We start from the raw sequence: 21,924 nt of genomic DNA on the forward strand, positions 1-21,924 counted from the left end.
ATCCTAAAAGTTATAGTCTTCTGTCTGTGTGGTTACGGTTATTTCGGCTGCAGCTCGGAACATCGTCTATCCTTCTGACTGCCATGAAGGTGAATGGAGGAAAAGGAGTTAACAATACGAAATGAAGGGACCTATAACATGTAAATCACTACTGCAGGGATATGCAAGTGCCATCGTTGACTGATCATTAAGGTAGTGCGCAATATTTTTTTTATATTTTTTCAAAATAGGAAGTTTTTCAGCAAAAAAAACTGATCAACATACATTCCAATCTGGAAAAAAAGAAAAGAAAAGAAAAACTTTACAGGATGTTGAGGGGCACCAGTCATATTTGTCTTTTTAAAAATGTAACAAAACGTGCCCTTGCAGTAAAACTGTACAAATTGTTTTTTGCAATACAGAAAATATTTACAAGGATACTTCCGTAATAGTAGTAGTAGTAGAAGTAGTAGTAGTAAGAACAATGCATCAAGTCCAGCTTTGGCACTCCTCTTCATGTTAGCATCTGCAGCTCACGTCAGCGCTTCAACAGTGAAATTCCACAGTTCCTGGCGCTCTGTGATGACATCATTGGCAGATTTTTCATCAAAAGTTCCACATGTGGTGATGTCAATGGTCTTTGATTTACCCTGCCTGGAAAATAGAAAAAAAGTAAAAGAGAGAGAAAACAGAAACAAGAGAATGAAACCAGATTAAACTGTACAGAATCAGGATCAGCTTTGTGGTCAAGCACGAAAGTACAAACAAGCAAAAATAAAGCACAGAAGTTAAACTTTAGTTTGAAGTACTGTAGAAATATATTAATTTGAATATATTGTTGAATTTTCGTCATTTATTGCAAATTTGGGGATTTCTTGCTTTATTCACTGTTGTTGTTTATTTAGAAATCAGAAACACTTCATTATCCTCTGTTTGAAAATGAAGATTTAATAGAGAAATGTTTCCTTTCAGCCTCTGTTCTCTCTTCTCTGCATGTGCTCTCTGACATCTACAATCCTAATGACAGTGCGGTGCAGATTTCACACTGCTGTCCCTGCACGCCATCCTTCTAAAGGAGCAGTCAGAGGTAATTACACACTGATAACTTCCTGGGTTTGCTGCAGGCTGCAGCTGTGGCCTCCTAAAGGGACAGTACACTATTTATAAATCTATTTACAAAAGCCCAATCTGTGATCGCGCCTTCCCTTCCGCACCTGTCCTTTTCTTATTAAAATCTACCGGATATGACCAGATGAGTCTTGTTGGTACTATTGTCTATTGCCTCATCACAATTTTCAACTACTTTGTGTTTTATTTCTAGGCTATTAAACAAATGACACCTACCATCATCCAGTGACTCTCCCTGTTTGCTCTAAGGAAATGACATCAGCGTCTGTTGTCCTTCTTTGTCCCTGCACTCCTTCTGTCTCCTCCCCCACTGCCACTGTCACCTTCACCCACCTAGTGAGAAAACAAGCACAGATCAAACACCAACAAACTTGGAATGACAGAGCTAATAAAAACAAAATGCACAAAAATGTATTTAAGCTGCTTCAGCTTCTTACCCACCTTCCTTTATCAGCACCACCAGGACCAGTTTGGTCTGGTCTGGTCCGGCTCAGGTCTGTCACACTCTGGGTTATTCTGTCCGTCAACTGCTGTACTTTGTCTAGAGCTGACAGCTTGGACGGCTCTGTGGCTGCTGTGGTCTCAGCAGACGCCTCCACTACAGCAGCCAGTGAAGGACAAAACAGAAACAGAGGCCCAGCGAAGTCAGAAAGATCTAATAAACAATAATATGTGGGTAAAATGAAAACCCATCTGTTTCCTCACCAGTCGCAGTCTTGTTCTGATCTAAACACACTCTCTGCTGCTCAGTCTGCTTTTGGATCTCTTCCATCCAGTCCAGAGTTTCACCGTTCTTCAGTGCCAACCGGTGATCCTTGAACCAGCGAACAATATCGGTGCGGCCCAGGCTGGTCTGGACCTCCAGCTGGCTGTACTCTTCAGGAGATGGCCACTGGGTCCGACAAAACATCTGTGGAAATAAATGACCAAACCTTTTAAAGCCATTTAGGCAGCACTGTTTCATTCTTTAGTACTACCTCTCAGTTCAGACTCCCTTTCTCCTGCAGTTGAAAACACAGATTATGGCTGACAGTTATTTTAACAACTGAGATTAATTTTTAAGATCTTGCACATTTACCATCATATAATTTACACAGCTGTGCCTGTTATTATAAACACACCGAAAGACTTATCACACAACTGATGGACTTTTATTTTCAGGAGGTAAAATATATGGATCACCATTAACCAGACAGTCTGTACAGTTTGTTACTGAACATAAAACAAGTGCTGATACTGTTTATAAGCCAACTCATAAATATACTCTTCTGTTCCATTTAAAGACTCTCTAACCCCCTGGGATCCCCGTGTTTTCCAGACACAACACTTTCCTAACATCTTTCCTTTGCTTGTTCACATCCAACTTTCTTATCTCACATTTTCATATTCAGCATATTACAAACCCTATTTCCAGGTAAGATGCTACACTTTCTAAAAATTCAACGAGACATTAATCTTTAGTCTGCTACTCTGTATTCTTCAAGAAGAATAGAGACACAATAACACGGTCAAGGTTAATTCTTGTATTATTTTTAGATGAACCTGGAAACAATAATTCATGTATTAGACCTAGTGTAAAAGGAGAATCCACCAAATGACTGGTATTAGAAAACAAGGTTAATAAATGACCTGACAACCTTGATAAGGTCAGATATGAGGTGGCATTGCACTACAAGGCTACAGTAATAGCCAGAGAAGGACGAGCTTTAAATGACTTCACAAAATACCTCCTGGGAACTAAAATAAAAAATTGAATACATGCATGTGTGCTAGACTGGCCTGGTTTGTACATCATAAAGAATGATTCTTATGATAAGTTGAAAATCCCCTTCATTTTACACAACATCTTGCATGCTGTATTAAAGGCATCCGCTCATTAACTAATCTCTCCGTAGTCATGTGTCATTAATTAGTTGTTACTATTAGCAGCCTCGCTGTGATTAAAAGCACATTCATCTTTGTATCATTATGCTTCACACCGAGGCTCCAACCCGTGGGTTATTTTAACACAGCCGACACATTTTCGTTACCTCGTCTTACCTCTCTGAGCAGGGTGAGGGAGCGGTTGCTGATGGGAGCTGGGCTTGTGGAGGCTGACAGGATGGGGGGATGAGGAGACGAGGAGGAGGAGGATGAAGTAAGGATGGGGGGAGATGCAGCAGAACGGAGTGTTGGGGGGTGAGGGGAGGAGGCTACCAGCACAGGGGGGGAGGAGGACGAAGAAGTAGAGGGGGCAGGTGGATGAGGAGAGGAGTGAAGGGATTTGGCCTCCTCCCCCCGATGAGAGGCTCCATTCAGCAGCACTCCGGGCCGCTCCTGTCTGTCCTCTGTGTTTTTTGAGGCCATGGTAAGTAGAGTCTTCTCCATGTTGTCCCTCAGCGCCCGGCGCTCTGAAAACCAGCAGTCCACCTCTGTCTTTGACAGCCTGGTATCATTGGCCAGCTGGTCTGCAGGATAGGAGAGTGCAGGTATTCACATGAGCCAATCTAGGAAGAAGCTTTTGCAAAATGTGGAAATTCTGTCTCCCTCCAGGGATCTCAAAATGGATTCATTAAAACATTTCTGCTATTCCTGTCATGTAGAAATCCACCAGAGACTGGCCCACAGCTCCTCGAGGGTGAAATAAAAATGAATCCACATTCAGTGAACTTCTAATAATAGTAGATCTGTCTGAGGTGGTATCCAAGGCAAGAAGTGAGGAAACGAGACTGCTCCTTTAACCAATTGAATCTAAACCAACCCATCCTTACTGTGTGCCAATGTATAAGCATGTTTACCAGAAGAAACCCAATAGGTATGACTACAAAGTCAGAACGTAAAGGCAACAGTGGCCGATTCATACCGAGCTCTGTTTCCGTTGGAGAACTACTTTTCTGGAAACTCTCCTCCAGGGCCTTCAGTTGCTCTGACGTTTTTCCCTTCACTCGTTCCAGCAGAGGAAAATGACTGGGGACGGCTTTCCTCACAGAACCGTCCTTAGGAACCGGTGTAACTTCTGCTTTGACCAGTGCTGGTGGTGGAGGGACACCTGAAATAAAAGACAAATTTTGTTTTTTATAACTCTAAATTAAACCTAAGAAGTGCTGAGGGTAAGTGATACCTCTGAAACCCTGCCATATACAGACACACAACCTGAACTCAACCCTAACAACCAGACTGAGCTACTTAAAAATTCTACATACAGACCAGTTATCAATCACTCTGAAAGGTATTTCATCATTTTAAATGAGTGGCTCTGATCACAGCACGCACCTTTGAGATTATGGAGTCTCCCATCACTGAACCACTTCTTTATCTCTCCTCTGGACAGCCCAGTGGTCTCGATTAGCCTGTAGATCTATCACACGATACAAGACAACGGTGACTGAAACAGTGCCAGTGACAAAGTTGCTGTGTGCATGCAAGAATACCAAATAAGGAGTAATGAAAGCAACTACATCAAACACTCTCTTTGTCCATGCATGACGGCAGAAAAATGCCAAGTCACTCACTTATTCTTACCTCATCTTCCTCAGGGAAAGGACACTGGGTGTAGCTCAACCTCAGGACTGTGAGCTGCTCTGCTGTTTTATTGGGGTCAGCAGTAAAATTTAACACTTTTGGAGACGTCAGCTTGGAAGTGACCATGGGCGCCGAGATGGTTTGAATGATGGAGGGCCGTTTGCTGTCTGCTGCCATCACAGGAGAGGTCAGGGGTCGCTTGAGTGACTGTGCCACCTGTGTTAATCATACAGGAAATAATGGAGGAGAAATTGCTGCAGGTCACAGTGACTTAGAGTCTCTAGAAAAAGTTTAATCTCTGCCTGTTGTGTTCTACCTGGTTTGCGACTGTCAGCGCCAGTGGTGCACTGGTGATTGTTGAGCCGTTGGCTACAGGAGTTAGCACCAGATTGCTCTGCCCCAGCAGCTGACAGGGAAGGGACTGGAGGATAGAGGCCGCAGATGTCATGTGTTTGGAGGCTGTGGAAATGTTTTTGGATGCTTGGGTGGTGAGCTGAGGCGCTACAACGGCAAAGGTTTGAGGCACAGAGGAGATTGTACCATTGAACATTTTCTTCCTTGCTTCTTCCACCTGTCACACAAGAAGAGACATTTCACTTTTATGTTGACCAGTATCTGACTTGTCATTAACACACACTAAGTTTGTGCACAATCTGTCTGTTGGTTATTGATGTCAAAAAGCTAAGTATGTAGTGCAATGTAAAATATAATGTGGCTTGACAGAAGATACTATAATTTCTTTTTTTTTGGTTGCACAGCTTTACCATCATTAGAAAATCCAGCTCCTACCTCCTCAGGTGACCAGCTAATGCCCTGTTTGAGCCTCTGTGTAGTGAACCACACTTTGATTTGCTCCTCAGGATGTTTGGAGGCCGCAGTGAGCCAGGAGAGCTCAGCGTGCGTTGGGTAAGGGAATTTGTTAAAGGAGGAGATGAGCGTCAGGTTTTCATCTAAGGAAGGGTTGTACTTGGTTGTGTTCAGGGGCACTGCAATTTTCGGCACCTGGAACAAAGAGATCATCGTTGTTGTCTATAACAAACGACAGAGACACTGAAAAATACTTATCCATTCTCTGTCCTACCTGGGTATAGTTTACAGGCCGCTGAAGGGAAGGCATGATGTGAGAAAGACTGTCAGCTTTAAGGAGTGTGGCTTCAGGGATGATGACCGTCCCGTTAACATTAACTGCTGTGATTTGTTTCTTGGACAGATCGTGGGTCACTTTTCCCAGCTGATAGTCTGTCCCTTTACCATCTGATGTCATTATTTTTGGTTTACTGACCTTCACTGCCGTGGGTTTGCCGATTGGCTGTGTGCTCAGTTCGTCCCCTTTGGCAGCATTGGTGCTGGCCGTGTTGTAAATGACTGCATTGTTGCTGCAGCCCTCTATTGTCTGTTCTAGGATTGTCTGATTGTTCATTTTGATGCGCTTGAATTTAAAGTTGCTCTCCCCCGGGTGACACCGCTCATTGTGTTCAGTCAGGGTGTCAAACTTTTTTGTCTTGAAGTTGCAGACGGCGCAGAGATACAGCGGGTTGAGGATGACATTTGGATGGTTGGCATCCACGTGTTCCTTGAAAGTGTTGAGGTTCTGTGTGGAGAAGGAGCAGTATTTGCACTCATAGCCTCCCTGCTGCTTATGCTGAGGCCTGGAAAGATCTGTTGGCTCTGCGGCATGTTTGTCTTGAGTTGTGGGGGTGTCTGAAGTCCTTCCTGTTAGATCAACGTCCGCTGATGAATCAACCTTTGTTGATAAATCCACTTCCATAGGCCCCTGAAATGCAAAAGCCTAAGGAAGAATGCAAAGTATCAGCCAACAATATATTTGTTTTTCAAGAAACAGAAAATGAAAAAGAACAATAATTTATATTCTAGGATATTTGGGCGCCTTTTACGAAATATCCAATCTTTTATTTATTTTTACCAACTGAAGGTTCTTCCGTGTTGTTGCTCAGTGTGTGGTGTGCGGGTGGGACAAGTTAATACAGGTAAAAGGGTGAAGTGGAGTTCAAGTTAAAAACAGATGGCTAGATAAAGAACTATACTGTCAGTTTTAGGATAATTGTAGGACAAGAGTCCGTATGTGGATGCAAACCATAACCACCTTATACAACATACGTATGAGGTGCTGAAATATTGCAAAAGCTCGATATATTGGCCATCCCCAAAGGACATCAACAAGAAATTCTACAAAAATCTATTTGTTAAGAATGTTATTTAATATCTTGCAAACATAAACCTCCTTTATTGTCTTCAATGATTTACTTTTTCCACTTGTGCATACAGCAGAAGTCTAGCACTGTATAAAAAAAAACAAACAAGATCTAGATAATAAAGAAAAAATCATGCTAAATGTGCTGAAAGTTGTACCTTCATATCGTGTGGCTCTTCTTCGTCATCATCCAGCTCCACCATGGTGTGATCTGGTCGGATCATACACGGTGTGGAATTCTTTCTTCGACTAGACATGGTGTTTGTAGATCCTGGGTTGTCTTTAAGGAACCTACCCTAAGCTGGTGTTTGTGTTTGGCATGAGATGCTTTTGAAATGACTCTGGTGCCAAGGATACAGAGCTGCTAATGTGTTAACATCTATCCAACGGGACAGTTCGCAGGCTGGGACTGAGCAACCAAAGAGTCGGAGGAGGGGGGGCCTTCCCCTGGAGCAAGGTGTGTATGTGGAGGAAGGGCAGTGGAACGTGAAGGTCTGCAGTAGATGGGTCTGCTGTGGTGCAGTGGAGGCTGGGCTTGCTGACAGTGTCAGCTCCAGAACTCACAGACCCTCAGGAACAGCATCACACAACGCTGCCTGGAGGTGAGAAGAAAGACAGTTTAATGAAGATTATAACAGCAGTAGTTTTGAAACAATTTAAAAGGATACTTTGAACAAAGATATTTAACAATCCTTAGAGCAGCTGAAACTTCTGTACGAGTCTATCCAAGAATGTTGTTGAGAGTCATTTAAACAAACACTGAATAAACAGGTAATCTGTTTTTAATTAGGATGTATCGTCAACCACACATTAAAAGATAGAGCGCTACATTTGGAAAAATAAAAAAATTCAAAGACACAAAAATTACTTAATTTATGACTTAAGAAGCCTTTTAGACAAGAGGTAAAACATCAAGAAAACTCAAGTTGCCCAAACTTCTTAAGAGTCAAATATTTCCATCAGAGTATTCCTTCTTTGTATAATTCTGGGGAATGTCTGTCACACCTGGACACAAACTGTTCTTGTTTATTCCAGCAGGATCTGGGTTGTTTTTTTTCTCTGGTTTAAATGTTGTTCTTTTGTCAGGCCTAAAACCTTATTTGTTTGTCTAAGCTGTTGGAGACACCAGAGAGAATGTCTGGTGTCTCCCTCATAGAGAGAGTGTCTACCCCCAAATTTAATAAACATAAGAAAACTAAAAGCAAGTTGCAAAACTTAAACAACAATCCTTAAACCCATATCATGGGTTTATCATTTCCATCTGTCACAGCCAGCTGTTGTAACAACATCAATCAGTTTTACTTAGCTGTAATGAAACACCTGAGCAGGTAGCAACTGCATGTCAACTGCTTCCCTGAAGGATACGGTATTTGATACGTATACACACACACACAAGTATATATATATATATATATATACATACATATACTTTTGATGCTGAGGAAAACTGCATTGAAATGACAGTGATTTGACAATATACAAATGTATTCAACAGATAACTTTGCAGCTTTAGGCACAAGTTCCCTTGAGAAATATGACATTAAAAAAGAAAATCTAATAGAATGCACAGTTTGAGGGAGGAGAGAAGCCAGACATAAGAAAGATGAGACAAGACATAAAAAAAAAAAAAGGTTCTGGTGCTCATCCTTAAAAGCGACAGGAAAGCAAAGACTTTATATGGACAGTACAGGAATGATCTCCTCATCAAAAACAGGAAATCTACCCTGGGTAATACTGTAATGAGAAGAGGAAAGACTATATTGATATTCATGATGCCTCACACTGGAGCTTCCATGAGTCCAAAAAAAACAAAAATCAAATTTGTCCAATGCAGCTGTGGTGCTTCTCTATCAGGGTGTAATGAGGTTCTACGAAGCTGAAGCAGCACACAGAAAAATTGAAAGTACTTTGTAGCTCATCTATACCTTCCACGGTAGAATATTTGATGCCTACAATTTACTAAGAAATAGATTGTTTCCCTAAATATAAAACATGTTTCACTATTAAATAACTGTATATAAACCTGCTACACTGAGCAACAGAGTGTGTGCCTTTTGGATGTGGAGTTTCTACATTCAAGACATTAATCCTGTACTTTGTCAATGTTTTATGGTATGATGAAATTAATCTGGGCGTCTCCAACTGTTACATATTAATCACATGACACTGTACCCTTCAAGACTTGAGGGCTGTCTGTTATAGTCCCGAGATATTTCAACTCCTCAAACAACCCACTGAGGCATAATTAGAATAAAGACTCATTACTATGGCGTCGCTATGGCAACTGAGGAGTGTAGCGCTGTAGACAAGTAAGTGGTACAGCAAGTAGCTGACGGAGACAGGGGTGACCTACCAGCATGTGGGACAGCACTTGGTGGGTTTAGAGACAGGAGGGAGGAAAACATAGGGAAATCAAATTCTCACAGTAAGAGCTGACAGTCTGTATGGGTGGGGAATGCTGGGAGAAATCTCCATCCAGTAGGATGCAGAACAACAGAGTTAATGTGTGAATTTATTTTTTTACCTGCAGAAACTCAGCAGAGAATACAGCAGCTGAAGGTCAAGGGATGGTCAAAAGGAGAGGAAGATCCTATCTAATTTTGACAAAAGATGAGGCTACATTCACAATCTCATTGGGCAAATTAATTTAATTATTTTAATGTGTGCCACATTGTGAAAAAACACCAATTTGTAATTTTATTTCCATGATTAAATACAAATTTAAGTTTTAAGGAAAATCGTACTGTATCTAAAAATGGGAGTGCTGCAGAATGAGTTTAGGAAGCACCACACCAAGAAAACAATAAATATCACTCAAATTGTCAGAGGATTTATTTCCTGACATTTGTTATCTATTGCACTTCTGTCCTTCTATCAAACTATATAACTTTTTTTATAATAAACAGAGAGTAATCTGCAAGAGTTAAATATGAGGCAACAGGCTGGGTTAACCAACCAAATGACCAACCAAAAAAAGTTTAGAGATCAAGATAGACCACATCTGTGTTTTGTGTTTAATAACAGCTCATAGATTATATACTTAATAAACATAGGTAGGATGGATTCTCCCGCTTTTTTTTTTTTTTTGATATTTCACCATCTCAAAATGTATGTTAATCAACAGCGTAGACACTAAAATGTGTGCAGAGAATTCAACTTCAAAGCATCCCTATCGGTAGATGTTGTGATGAGTTAAAATATATCTTTTACCGAGACTGAAGGAGGATCTCACTATCAAGAGAACTAAGCTGTGACTGGACTCTTATTTCCTACTGGAACCCACACAAGCAGAGGGGAGGGAGGGAGTGAGGATGAGCAACTACACTTATGCAACATCCATATTAGTCAGCATGAGATAACTGCAGCTGGACCTCAATAATGTGGCTGTGGCTCTGACTCCTCAGTGGTGGAGCAGTAGATTACGTCAGACGTTTGTTTGCATATTGACCTGTTAAAGAGTCAGCAGTGAAAGAGAGAAAGACTCTGATTGAAGAGAAAGACTCTAATTGAACATTACCGAAAATATAGGTGGTGGATAACTCATGGGCTCTGTTTGTCTCAAACACAGACAGCACAGACTCCACACTGTCTGGCCTGTGAGTAAAATTTTAAACACTGAGGACACTCATCAGCAGACTCTTTTTCTCCTCTTTTACTGTGTTCAGTCGAGAAGGGATGCGCTGCTCTCTTGTTGCCTTGGCTCGTTATTTGGAGCAATAAAAGCCATCATCGAAAAACGAAGTTATACGATATGTAATTGACAATTTTGAATAAACCCTCTTAACCATGAAAAAAACTTTTGAAAGAGACTGTGTAATTGGATTCACGGGACTGGGTTTAAATGGTTTGAGCGGTTGGTTTTGTTTGTACCACAGCAAGACTTCTGTGACTGGGTTTAAAATGTTGGGTAAATCCACACAAGAGAAAGAAAAAAGAAAAAAAGCTAATTAATTGTTTTCTCAAACTTGGCTGCTTTTGTGAGGGGTCAGAAAGCTTTTCTCCCACCTGTCAGTGGATGTGTCTAACTGAGCCAGCCTGTTAGCTTGAGTGTGCAGTGTGAGCTCTGTGCTGGTGCCACTAACTCCCTACTGTCTAGATGCTCATTAAACTTGTATGAATACACAGGCTGGCAGCCCCTTGACTGCTCTCATCTGTCTGTGCAGGGCTGCTGTCTGCCTGTTTGTCCAACTGCTGCATTATTATCAATATAATTAAAATGATTATTATTATAAGATGATACATAATTTTGAAGGAGTTACCCTTTAATGCTGCTAGTCAGCAAATACATTTATCAGCCCTGGCACTGGTAGTAATCAGTTTAAGCATACATTCTGAATAGAGCGCAGGGGAAATCAATACACACCCTCAGTGCCACCGAGCCAGTCTATTTTATGAAGAGAGACAGATGACCTAACGCAGCAGAAAAACACCGGGCATGCAGAAGGGTATTCAGTGTGGTATATATGTTCGCTCAGAAGAGAGTGACACCAAACAAATGAGTCACAGCAGCATTCTTCACTCAGATTCCACTCTTTGGTTACAATTACTGTAATTAAAATGACAGGGCAAAATTTCCCTCAGAATAAGCATCTAAAAACTTCTGATCTTTGGAGGTGCATGTTACCAGTAGGACTTAGATGGAAGAGATATTTTAAATGTTGTAAAGAATGGCATTCTTCCTCCAATACAACCGCAAGGGTTTGAGCAACCTTCCAACATTCTGAAGTAGGATTTAAAGAACATGGCTGTAGCACAACCGGTTGTGAAGACAAAGCTCAGTTCCCTCAGGACTGCCGCCAAAGCTGTCATCTGTCTGTGCATCTGGTTTGCAGCAGGTCATAAGAGCCAAAAAACCCCACTCCTACCAAGTACTCACCATTAAAGGATAGAACAAAAGAAGCTTCTTTTGAAAAAAAAAATGATATTTGATTTTTTAAGTTTAAGGTTTGAGTTTGACAATTTGCCAAGCTCATTTTATACTTTAATAGGATATAAATGAGTGCAGTAAATATGTTCCAGCAGTGCAATGTAACTCTAATAAACAATTCAAATAAAAACACTGAAAAATGGTCTGATTTGAGAAGAATTCGTTGTTAAAGCTCAGGAAAGAGGGGGGGAAGAGAAAACATTGTACTGTAAGGAGCAAGCAACCACAGCTTGTGTTCTCAGACGCACAGTCATCACATACACAAAGGCGAGTGAATGCTAACCTCTGCGGCTCCTGCACTTGAAACCATGCATGGAGTACAAACCTGTCTGATAAACCAGGGCTGTGGAATAACAAGCAAAGCAAAATAACCAGCCGCAGCCACACAAAATGAAGCAATGGCACGACTTTACTGTAACTAAGGTTACATCAACCTCCGTCACATAGTATACTACAAAAATATACTACACAGAAAAGAAAACATACACATATACAGAGACTATATGGATAATTCCCGTTTAGAATCTAAAATGTTTTCTTATTAAAACATTCATATTTATTATTTTTATCGTAGCTGGAAAACAAACTGCATTTAGAAACACTAACTAACTAAGAACTAAAGTAGTTTAGTCAGTCACACTAGGATATGATCATCTTACGTACTGTGGGCACAGAGGCGGTACCTAAAGTGGAGCAATACTACGATGGAAGTTTGATGTGGTATTTAAACTCCAAACTGATATTGGAATATTTTGATTCTGAATTTGTCATTCAGTTCACTTTAGCTTTAGTTTTTCAATTGCAAAACACCATGTCTTCTTTTAGAGATAAGCTGTGAGAAGATCTAAGTCAAAGTTAGGTTTACGGCTCAATCTGCTGGATAAAACGAAATAAACAAAAAACAATTCCAGGCAGTCGTTTGCTTGCTGTTTGATTCGGCAGGAGGTTATAGATTTGTGTGTCGGGGAAACAAATCTGTGTGTTACCGAGGAAAAACTGACTTGAAATGTCTTCAGTTTATTGTGTTGGTTAGTGTTAAAGTCCTTCTGTCTGTATTCTTCTGTATTCTTTCCCTCATTGCGTACTGCACCAGTTGGTCTGCTAATACCATCACTAAAATAAGTGCCCCCCTTTCAAATACGTCAAGCTCCTCCTACACACACACTGCTACGTCAGCATTACTGTAAGGGGTGTGTTTCCCTATATCCTTTCCTCTTGGTCCAACAGCCACAGCCACTGCACTAAGGACTATTTGTGTTTTTTAACCCCCCATATGAGCACAGGCACCGTCATCATTAACAAAACATGTCCCAACAGGGAAAAAAAAGAAGCTGAATTTTGGACGGCTGCAGACTTAATTTAAATCTCATCACTCTGCTCCTCCAGAGCAAAGCTGAGTGCTGCTCTGTTTGACTGCTTGCTATATTCTGCATAGCAACAGCTCTACTTTTACTGGGATGGGATGAAGAATGAACATGGATCAGTGATGTCATCTGTTCACAAGATATAATCATATCTAAGTTTTTCGGAGGTAGATGATGCTTGCAGGAAAGGGAAATTAGTTCACGACATAATAAAAGACTTCTTAAAATCTAAAAATATGCTGACATTTGCCTTGTTGACCCCAAAATATAAACAGGTTAGTCAATTTATCATTGACAGGCTGTAAGAGGTGAATATTAGTGGTTTCCTAATGTGTATGTTTTGATTTTTTTTTTTAAATCAGTTCGTAACATTTATCCCTCTTTGAACCTCCTTATCTTCATGGCTGATTGAACTTACCACCTTAAATTTTTATACAACAATAAAATTTGCTCTGTTTTTGCTCTGTTAAGTGGCTAATTCTTACGAACGTAGCATTGAGTGCGAAGTCTGTTCCTTTCAGTGTTGAATTGTAAGGCAATTAGATGAGGAACTTAGCACAAAAAAGCTGTTATTCCAGCTGACTACCACCACAAAAAGAAGTGTAGGCAGGTGTGCTTCAAACACTCAACCACGTTCACCTCTATGAGTCAGATAGTTGATGTGCACGTACCGTTCTTCTCCACAGTGGCAGCTTAACTTATGACTACTGTCGTTGACGTGCTAAACTAGAGGCTGCCTTTTTTCCTCCACCTGTATGCACTGCAGAAATAGGACAAAATTACAGTATTAAAGCGATTTATCTTAACTGTTTTTAAATAACCACAGGCATCTATGGTATTTATAAATGATAACCTTCTGTTAATCAAGTAAATCAGGTATCAATGACGTATAGATATAACATCCAAGAGATTTTAGATTTGTCAACTACTACTTTTCTGTACCAACCTTTCCATGTGGTTTTTGTCAGTATTCAGAACTGTACATGAAGTCTTTAATATCAGGTCTAAGCAAAGATGCATTTTAACTCTGCAGGAAAAGTAGGTACATTGCTCCCAATTTTACTATTTGGTTTGGTCACATCAGCAAGTTTTAAACTGCTGTAAACTGTATATATAGAAAAATGTCACTTTTCTCCAGATCAGCACTTTTCCTGTCTTGCGTTTTCCCTCAATATTTATTATGCTGAGACTCTGTAACACCACTCTTTGAGCAGCTCCTATGAAACCTGGCCAAAGTTTCATAAGGAGTTTCATTGAAAACTGGCCTGACCCCCACTGCAGTGTCCTCATTCCATCCGAATGCTGTGAAGCTTGTCATGCAGATTACAGTGAACTGCTTAGAGGAGCCACTTTTCCACTTCATGTCATTCACCCAACATTAAACACACTGGCATCGCCAGAACTGACTTCTTACAGAAGACACAAACATAATACACTGTTATGCACAGAAAGGGCAAGTTCTAAAAAAATACCTGAATGTCACCCACACTGTGGGTGATGATTGTGTAACCATGGTAGTGCTGTATGTAAGCTTGAAGTATCATGTGTGCTTACGTCAAGCAGAGACCCAGAGGTTTATCAGCAACAGTGGTGCATCAAAATGTCAAAAATATCTATGACCAAATGACTCAGTCTGAATTCATCAGCAACATTTAACAATAGCTCAACAATTGTACTATTAATGTAGAATAAAACAGATGACATTCAGATAAATAAACTAGCATAATACAAAAATATTAGTATACAAAACCTAAACAGTTAAAACTTATGGAGAAATCTACCACAATTTACTGCTCATTCCAAACAAAACAAATACACTTCTGAACAATCAATGAAAATAGTTGCAGCATTTTAAGTCCCACAAAACAAAAAAGTGCACGGTGGTGGAAAATAAAATACTAATGGGGCAAAAGAGCTGCAAAGAATATTTCTTCAACACAACCGAAGTTGTAGAAAAACAAAAACACAAACAAAGGAACTGACATATATCCAAAATGTATGTTTCTGTGGAACATACAAATCCCTCCATGCTGTTGGTTGATGCAACCCCCTCCACATTAGCACAGTGACGAAGGTCCACACGTCATCCAGCACTCACTGATCTCAGGGTCCGTATGTGTCAATGAGAAGCAGATGGGGCTTCAGGCAGATTTTCAGTAAGGCACATCAAGTCAAGCAGTTTTGAACTACTCTTTCTGAACATACACTGCACCTCTATTCCATCATTTGTTGGTTTACAGCTTGGTGAACCCATGAGAACATAAGGTTTCAACTGGGGGTCAATGGACGCATTGCTAGTAGTTCCTGGTCTTGTAGTTACACTGTCTAGTCAGTACTGTGCAAGATTCTTGATTTTGAGCTTGAGCTTGCAGCAAATGCAATTCCTTTACTTTTTTCAACCTCATCTACAATATGATTGATTTTCAGACCTCATAATAAGTACAGAACAAGGCTGCAGCCAGAGAAAGATATAAAATGTCTTTAGCAAGAAAAAAAACTAACTCTTGGCATTTTCAATGCCATAAAATTGCACCAACAGGTATGAAAAAAAAAACCCTGATTATATATACTTATACTGAACAGTAGTGGTACCCAGGTAGAGGTTTAGCCAGTATGGTGATGGTGCGTTTCCTTTTATCCAATAACAATAAATTACCTTCTACCACAATTGTCCTATGTGCCTTGCTTTTGATGTGTCTCTCTTATCTAACTGTTTAAACACTCCCTTGTGACCTTGTACACATGCCACCACCACATTGATAACAACAGTACTCTCCATTGGAACCTTGCACTTTCCAATACCAACAATTATGAGCTTAAATCACTAATAAAGATACACACTGAGGTTTTATGGTTGTGGACATCTTAATTAGTTTTTGTGCCACAGAAATGAAACAAGGTAAGGGTCGTTTTGCATAGACCCAGATGCTTAAAAAAAAGCCTTGCTAAAGGAAGCATGGACTTACTTCCTCTAATCCTAACACTGCAGTGGTTATGAGGAATCAACATGAATTCATTCACCTACCAATTCACCAGAGTCAGGTGGGAGCTGAAGCGAATCCCAGTTGTCATTGGGGGAGGGAGGGGTACATTCTGGACAGTTCACCAGTCCAATGCTGGGCTTTTGCATACATTATTAAATATACTGAATGCCTCTGTTCTGTTATCTCCTCCCACAAAACAGTGTCTGTGATTATTACACTACTGAGTAATGATTCACATTTAATCAACTTGTTCCAAATTTAGCTAACCACATGCGTCTTAACTGCACCAGCTTAATGACGCTAAAAATTATGATGCATGAAAGTGACGAAGACCTAAGGTCAGAGAGGGTTGATTACAGACTCCATTGTTTTATTTTCCTCCATCATGTGTTGCCTCTCAGACCTACATACAGGTGATGACCTCATCAGTGTGGTTGCCTTAGTCACCTAACAACATGTATTAGAAGTCAACTGAGTTGCAGCAGAAAGGAGCTATAAATGAAAACACTGGGGAAAAAATGCAAAGACTTAACATTGGTGATGTCATCAAAGTTAAACTCAATATAGAAGGCCATGGCGACAACAGATTCCATGATGACTCAATGACTGTTTAACATTGGCATTACAAAGCCGAGTTTTGTGGTGTAAATGTGTGCTGCGGGGAAAAACATGCTGAAACCTAACTACAGGTCTGCTTGCGCAGTCTAAAAATATCCACCATATATCGTTGAATAAATAAATGCTTGCTTCAAGCAAAAACACAAACACGGCCCAAAAAGCAGAGCTTCCAATCTTACATGATTGTGAGACATTTCTCACAGCAAAGCCTCAAATGTGAAATCAGAAATTCCGGTTTACAGTACACAACAATATATACTGTACAACTGTTTAAAAACAACAACAGGGTCACAAAATATATTGTCATCCTTGAAATATTAGTAATTTTATAGTATACAACAGAATCAGGACTTTGTGGCTTATTGTATAACAAATGTGAATGCAACAGTCTTTATATGTATATTACTTATACCACTTTATCATTTTTAGGGCTGCGGGGACGTGAGCCAATAGTGGCAGTCATCGGACAACAGAACACCCTGGACAGTTAACCAATCCACTATAAGGCCACATACAGAGACAAACAACCATTGTCACTCACATTCATACCCATGGTCAACTATGACTGACTAAGTACCTAATCTATACCTGGAGAAAACCCTTCCACAACTTCCATCTTGTTAGTACTACTACTAAGACACCTGAGCAGTGGTGTTGGTAGTTTTATGCTATAAAAAATCCCTAAAATACTCCCTGCCAATATTTCAGGACACAAAGTTTATGAGCCTTTGAAGTTAATCTGTCAGAGTTAATTTGTCTTGCCAGATATTTTGACCAATTCTCCAATAATCCCTTTAATTTAACATGACATCCCAAGTCTTGTACATTTCCCACTATTTGACTACAGTACACGAACAAATTCTCCATGAAGCACTCAGAGCAGATCACCACACAGCTGTAAGTTTCTAACCTGGATCATAGAACGAGAGGAAAACACAGTTAAATTTTTTTTTACTAAAAACAAATTCATTTTATCCACTTTTCTACTTATAGCAGATGATTATGTTTACTGTGTGCAGCAGTTTGTTCATTAAATATTTACATAGTAAAACAATGGCTTTGTTGTTACGATGGTATACGTACTACATCAATTGCCATATAAAATGATTTTCCACTTTAATTTATTTAATAAAAAATAGTTAATTACAACATTTAACAAATAGATGTCAATAAATCAATGATGGCTGGACAGTTATAGCAACAATCAGCAGTTGACAAAATGTTGCTCTCCAATTACATACACAACTGACTAGACATCTGTGTGTGAGATTTGCAACGTGACAGTTTCTCATGACAAACACTTCCAAACAAAATCAGTTGCTTGTTATGGCAAATTACATAATATTATCTGTGTTTTGGCAGATCACAGGGAGAATGGATTTTTCTGGAACAAAACAGACAAACTTCTTTTCACATAGAGAGCAAGAGTGCACAGATTAATGATGAGAAAAAACTATACCCAGAGGAAGTGCAAGTAACTGGAGTGGGAACAGGGTTAAGCGCACTTTGATCAAAATCCATTGGATCTTTGTTTTCTTGACCAGACAACACACTAAATCATAACAAGTCACTCCTGCTGTTTTCAAAACATATGAACAAGATACTTCGACAGACACATGGCCAGCACAACCCAAAACAAAAAGCATGCAATTAAAGTCAAATGCCCTCCTTGGATTCTAGATTAGTATATTTAGTTTATTCACAACTACGGTTGCATTTACTTTTTCAGTGCTGAATATATATGCACAATCACCAGTGTTGGGGTTGTGACAAATTGTTCACATAAACTCAATTTTTGTGCATATACCAACATTGTGACATAAACTAGAGCCAGTGATTTTGGGGGACTTAGATTTGAATGACATGTACTTGATTTTAAACCATATAACACACTGATTTATTTGACTGATTAAGGTCACGTGCACCAATGTTCTTTTTCTAATCCACAAGACCATATGTGGGTGTACAACACCATATAGTTTGGCTAGATTCTAAAGGCCACACACATAGATATAACCGTTATCAGTGGAATCAAAACTTCTTTTAACTGCCACAGTAGATTTTTGTGATTTGCATTTAACCTGTCAACCCACTGCTCAAAAGTATCTACCTATCTACCTATGAACACTTGCATTCGGTCCACTGTAGACTTGCACTACATATTGTGTAAACACATAGTTGACAAACCTTCTAAAAAACTTTTTTGTGAGATTATGTGCAAGCCTAAGCTCTATGAAGCTCTATTTCTGACATCAGAATCTTGAAAATTGTATTGAATACAGTGTCAAATTAAAACATGTAATGCATTAAAAATACACTAGGAAATGCAAGGGCAAATGACTGTATGACTGCTGAGTCAGCCAATGTGAGTCGGACAATCCAAAACATGGCTAACACTGTCGGCCATTACTTAACAGTGCCACTGTCATGTTTTAAGTGGTGGTTGTTGATGTCAACAGGATTCTAATGGATGGTCCATGTCTCTTATCATAACTGAATGTATACGTACAAGTAAACAGGGCTTTAAAGAATCACCAGAGAAGAAACAAAGCCATTAAGAGCGTCTGAAATCATTTGTGAACCAACACAAGATTTAACTGTGCAACAGTAGTCTGAACTGGAGGTAGTTTTGACCACTTCTTATTTACAGTCTGTGGCTGTGCACACCTTTTCTTTTCTTGGATCAGTCTTGGGACTGAATGAAAACTCTGACATTAAGGTAAGGGTGTACAAAAGTATGGGTAAGGTACTAGCTGTATAATGCATGGAGAAGCTTCTGGTTAGGCAATACAGATTAACAGAAGAGAAATCAGAGTCCCATCCACTACGTGTGCGGTGTGTGTGTGTGTGTGTGTGTGTGTGTGTGTGCAGTGTGTGTGTGTCCGCAGTCACAGCCCGGGTCTCGCTGGGGAGGAGGCATCACCAGGGGAAACGTTACGCCTACATCACCGAGTGGCACAAATCAAAGTCTGTAAACAACAAAAGTTACACAGTAACGTCAGCACCGCAGGGAGAGAGCGGACACACCGGTGGAGGTGCTAAACCGGTGTTTCCGTTATCTGGATAGAAAAAGGCGCAGGAAAAAAGAAACACACTCTCCCCAAATGCCCCCCTCTCGCCATCGACGTAACAACATGTCGGCAGAGGACGGCCATGTTTTGCTGGTTATGTCGACACGGGGAGGAGGAGGAGGAAAAGTAGACACGGCGGCTCTTCTCCCTGCCTCCTGTTTCCCCACTACCGTCACTGTAAATCAGAGTCAAACTTCACCAAAGGGGTATTAAATGTCCAGATACGAACTTGTCGGTCACATTGTCTGAGCAGGCAGGTGTAAACGGCAGAGGCAGGCAAAGTTCATGCGGCCACACAAGTTGAAATATTTACGCACAGCAGTGAAACTGGGAGTGTTTAGGAGCTCGAGACAAACACATAAACAACTGAATTCATTTTTAAGTTAGGGATACTTTTATTACAAGACGGAAAGGCGACATGTTTTAAAAACCGAAAGACAGAGCCCCACTTTCCCCTTTTCTTACCTGCCCACCGTCTCAGGCGCGATGCTCAGGTAGTTACGGTAATATCCCCCAAAATCTTCACCAAAGACCGAGCCACACAAACGAGCCGTAATTTTTCTAAACACTCTGACGACGGCCCAGTAGGCGAGCAGACAACAGGCGACAGGAAAGAAAAAATTGGCGTTCACAAGGAGGATCTACGCCAAAAGCCACATGATCGCCGACGTCAGAGGACGTATTTGCATGCCGTGCCGAGGAACCGGTGTCCGTACACAGCGGCTCCATGATGTCAAAACGGAGAATAGCTCAGAAGTAGACACAGGGAAGTTGGAGTAGAGTGAGGCCAGGGGGGTAAAGAAAGCTTGTGGCTGCACGGAGCATGACTACTGTTATGAAAATGATGGAGCTGCCCCCAAAAGCCGTCAACTTTCCCCTGTTCTGATGCCTGCCTGCCTCTCAGTCGGAAGCTTATCGAATATTCAATTAGAAAGGGGAGTGACTTACTCGTAAACATCACGCCTACATCAATCTGACCCCGCCCACATATTCATTGTCGCCTCTCTTTTTCATGTGCATGTGAGATGAGGTGCTGCTGCAGTGCTTTTCTCGTTTGGAATCTGCTGCAGCAGTTTATACACAGTGCAGGTAAGACGTCGGCGGAGGGAGGAACACACCCCTACTCATCATCTCATCGTCATAAAAACACACACCTGGGTCCTTCAGAGGTCACTCTGAGGTCAGTTGATACTCCCACAGATAATAATGTAGAAAAAAACCTGCCCTGAAATGACACTCACAATTCATCATACACACAACAGTGACCTCCTCTGGACCAACTGGAGTACTGATCCTGACCTTGGCTCGTCACAGCTGGCATGTACTTACATGTTCACACTGAGTACTGCAGTATAAGTAGACAGTACAAAACATCATTTAAATATAATGTTCACGACAGTTTGTGTTTGCGACAGTATATATAAATAAAACAATGATTTGAAATTTTGGACAATTTATATTCTTGGTTTTGTTTGTTTAAAGGGTGTTTATACTAGTAAAATATAGGTTTAGAGGTTGATTTTTTTTAGTAACACTTAATATTATAATATTATATAACATGTTTTAACAAATAAGCCAAATCCAATATTGTACAAATAGCTACGGCTCCACTTCTCTTTATTACCACCACACGACCTACAAAGTCAAAGCAAATTCAACAAAGTTGATTTCATACTGATTGACACACTTCAACAAATGTTTTTTTATATTTTTCTAAATATTTAAAAATAATAATACAGGCTGTAGTGAAGTTTGATTTGAGTAATATTTAAAATTAATATACGTAAATAACAAATGTGATTGCGTAAAATAACACTAGATGGTGCCAAATAGCCGTACAACTGCTACTGCTCTGTCACTGAATCGTTGACTGTACTTGCCGATTGATGAAACTAAATTTGTTGCACAGGGAATGAGGCACATTGCTGTACACACACACACACCCACACATATATATATATAGTTATTCAATGGCCAAAATAAATATGTTTTAACTAGATCACCATTAAAAAGACAGACAGCAGCGTTTAGATAAAACATACAGAAAGACAGCGGGTAAGCAAGAAAGTTATTTATAGAGATGTCAGGGAATAGCATGCATATGAACACACAACTTTAATCCTTCTGTTCTGCACTTTAT

General features: G+C 40.2%; 1 protein-coding gene across 2 annotated transcripts; it reads right to left on the reverse strand.

The window, feature by feature from the left end:
* Nucleotides 1-401: 401 nt before the first annotated feature.
* Nucleotides 402-20,773, reverse strand: zhx2a (zinc fingers and homeoboxes 2a). Of its 2 annotated transcripts, XM_017037755.2 has the most exons (14): nucleotides 20,250-20,772; nucleotides 7,178-7,416; nucleotides 6,979-7,091; nucleotides 5,690-6,397; nucleotides 5,398-5,610; nucleotides 4,925-5,179; nucleotides 4,609-4,824; nucleotides 4,360-4,444; nucleotides 3,950-4,135; nucleotides 3,148-3,554; nucleotides 1,813-2,017; nucleotides 1,549-1,705; nucleotides 1,324-1,440; nucleotides 402-633 (listed from the first exon to the last, which is right to left on the reverse strand). In XM_017037755.2, the coding sequence occupies exons 3-13, from the start codon at nucleotides 7,075-7,077 to the stop codon at nucleotides 1,326-1,328; spliced, it is 2,646 nt and encodes an 881-aa protein (XP_016893244.1). In that variant the 5' UTR covers nucleotides 7,078-7,091; nucleotides 7,178-7,416; nucleotides 20,250-20,772; the 3' UTR covers nucleotides 402-633; nucleotides 1,324-1,325. The 2 variants fall into 2 exon arrangements, with proteins under 2 accessions (XP_016893244.1, XP_024917361.1); XM_025061593.1 differs by having other exon boundaries at nucleotides 6,979-7,416; nucleotides 20,250-20,773.
* Between the last annotated feature and the right edge of the window lie 1,151 nt (nucleotides 20,774-21,924).

This window comes from Cynoglossus semilaevis, chromosome 13 (genome assembly GCF_000523025.1).
Source record: "Cynoglossus semilaevis isolate Cse_v1.0 chromosome 13, Cse_v1.0, whole genome shotgun sequence".
NCBI lineage: Eukaryota > Metazoa > Chordata > Actinopteri > Pleuronectiformes > Cynoglossidae > Cynoglossus > Cynoglossus semilaevis.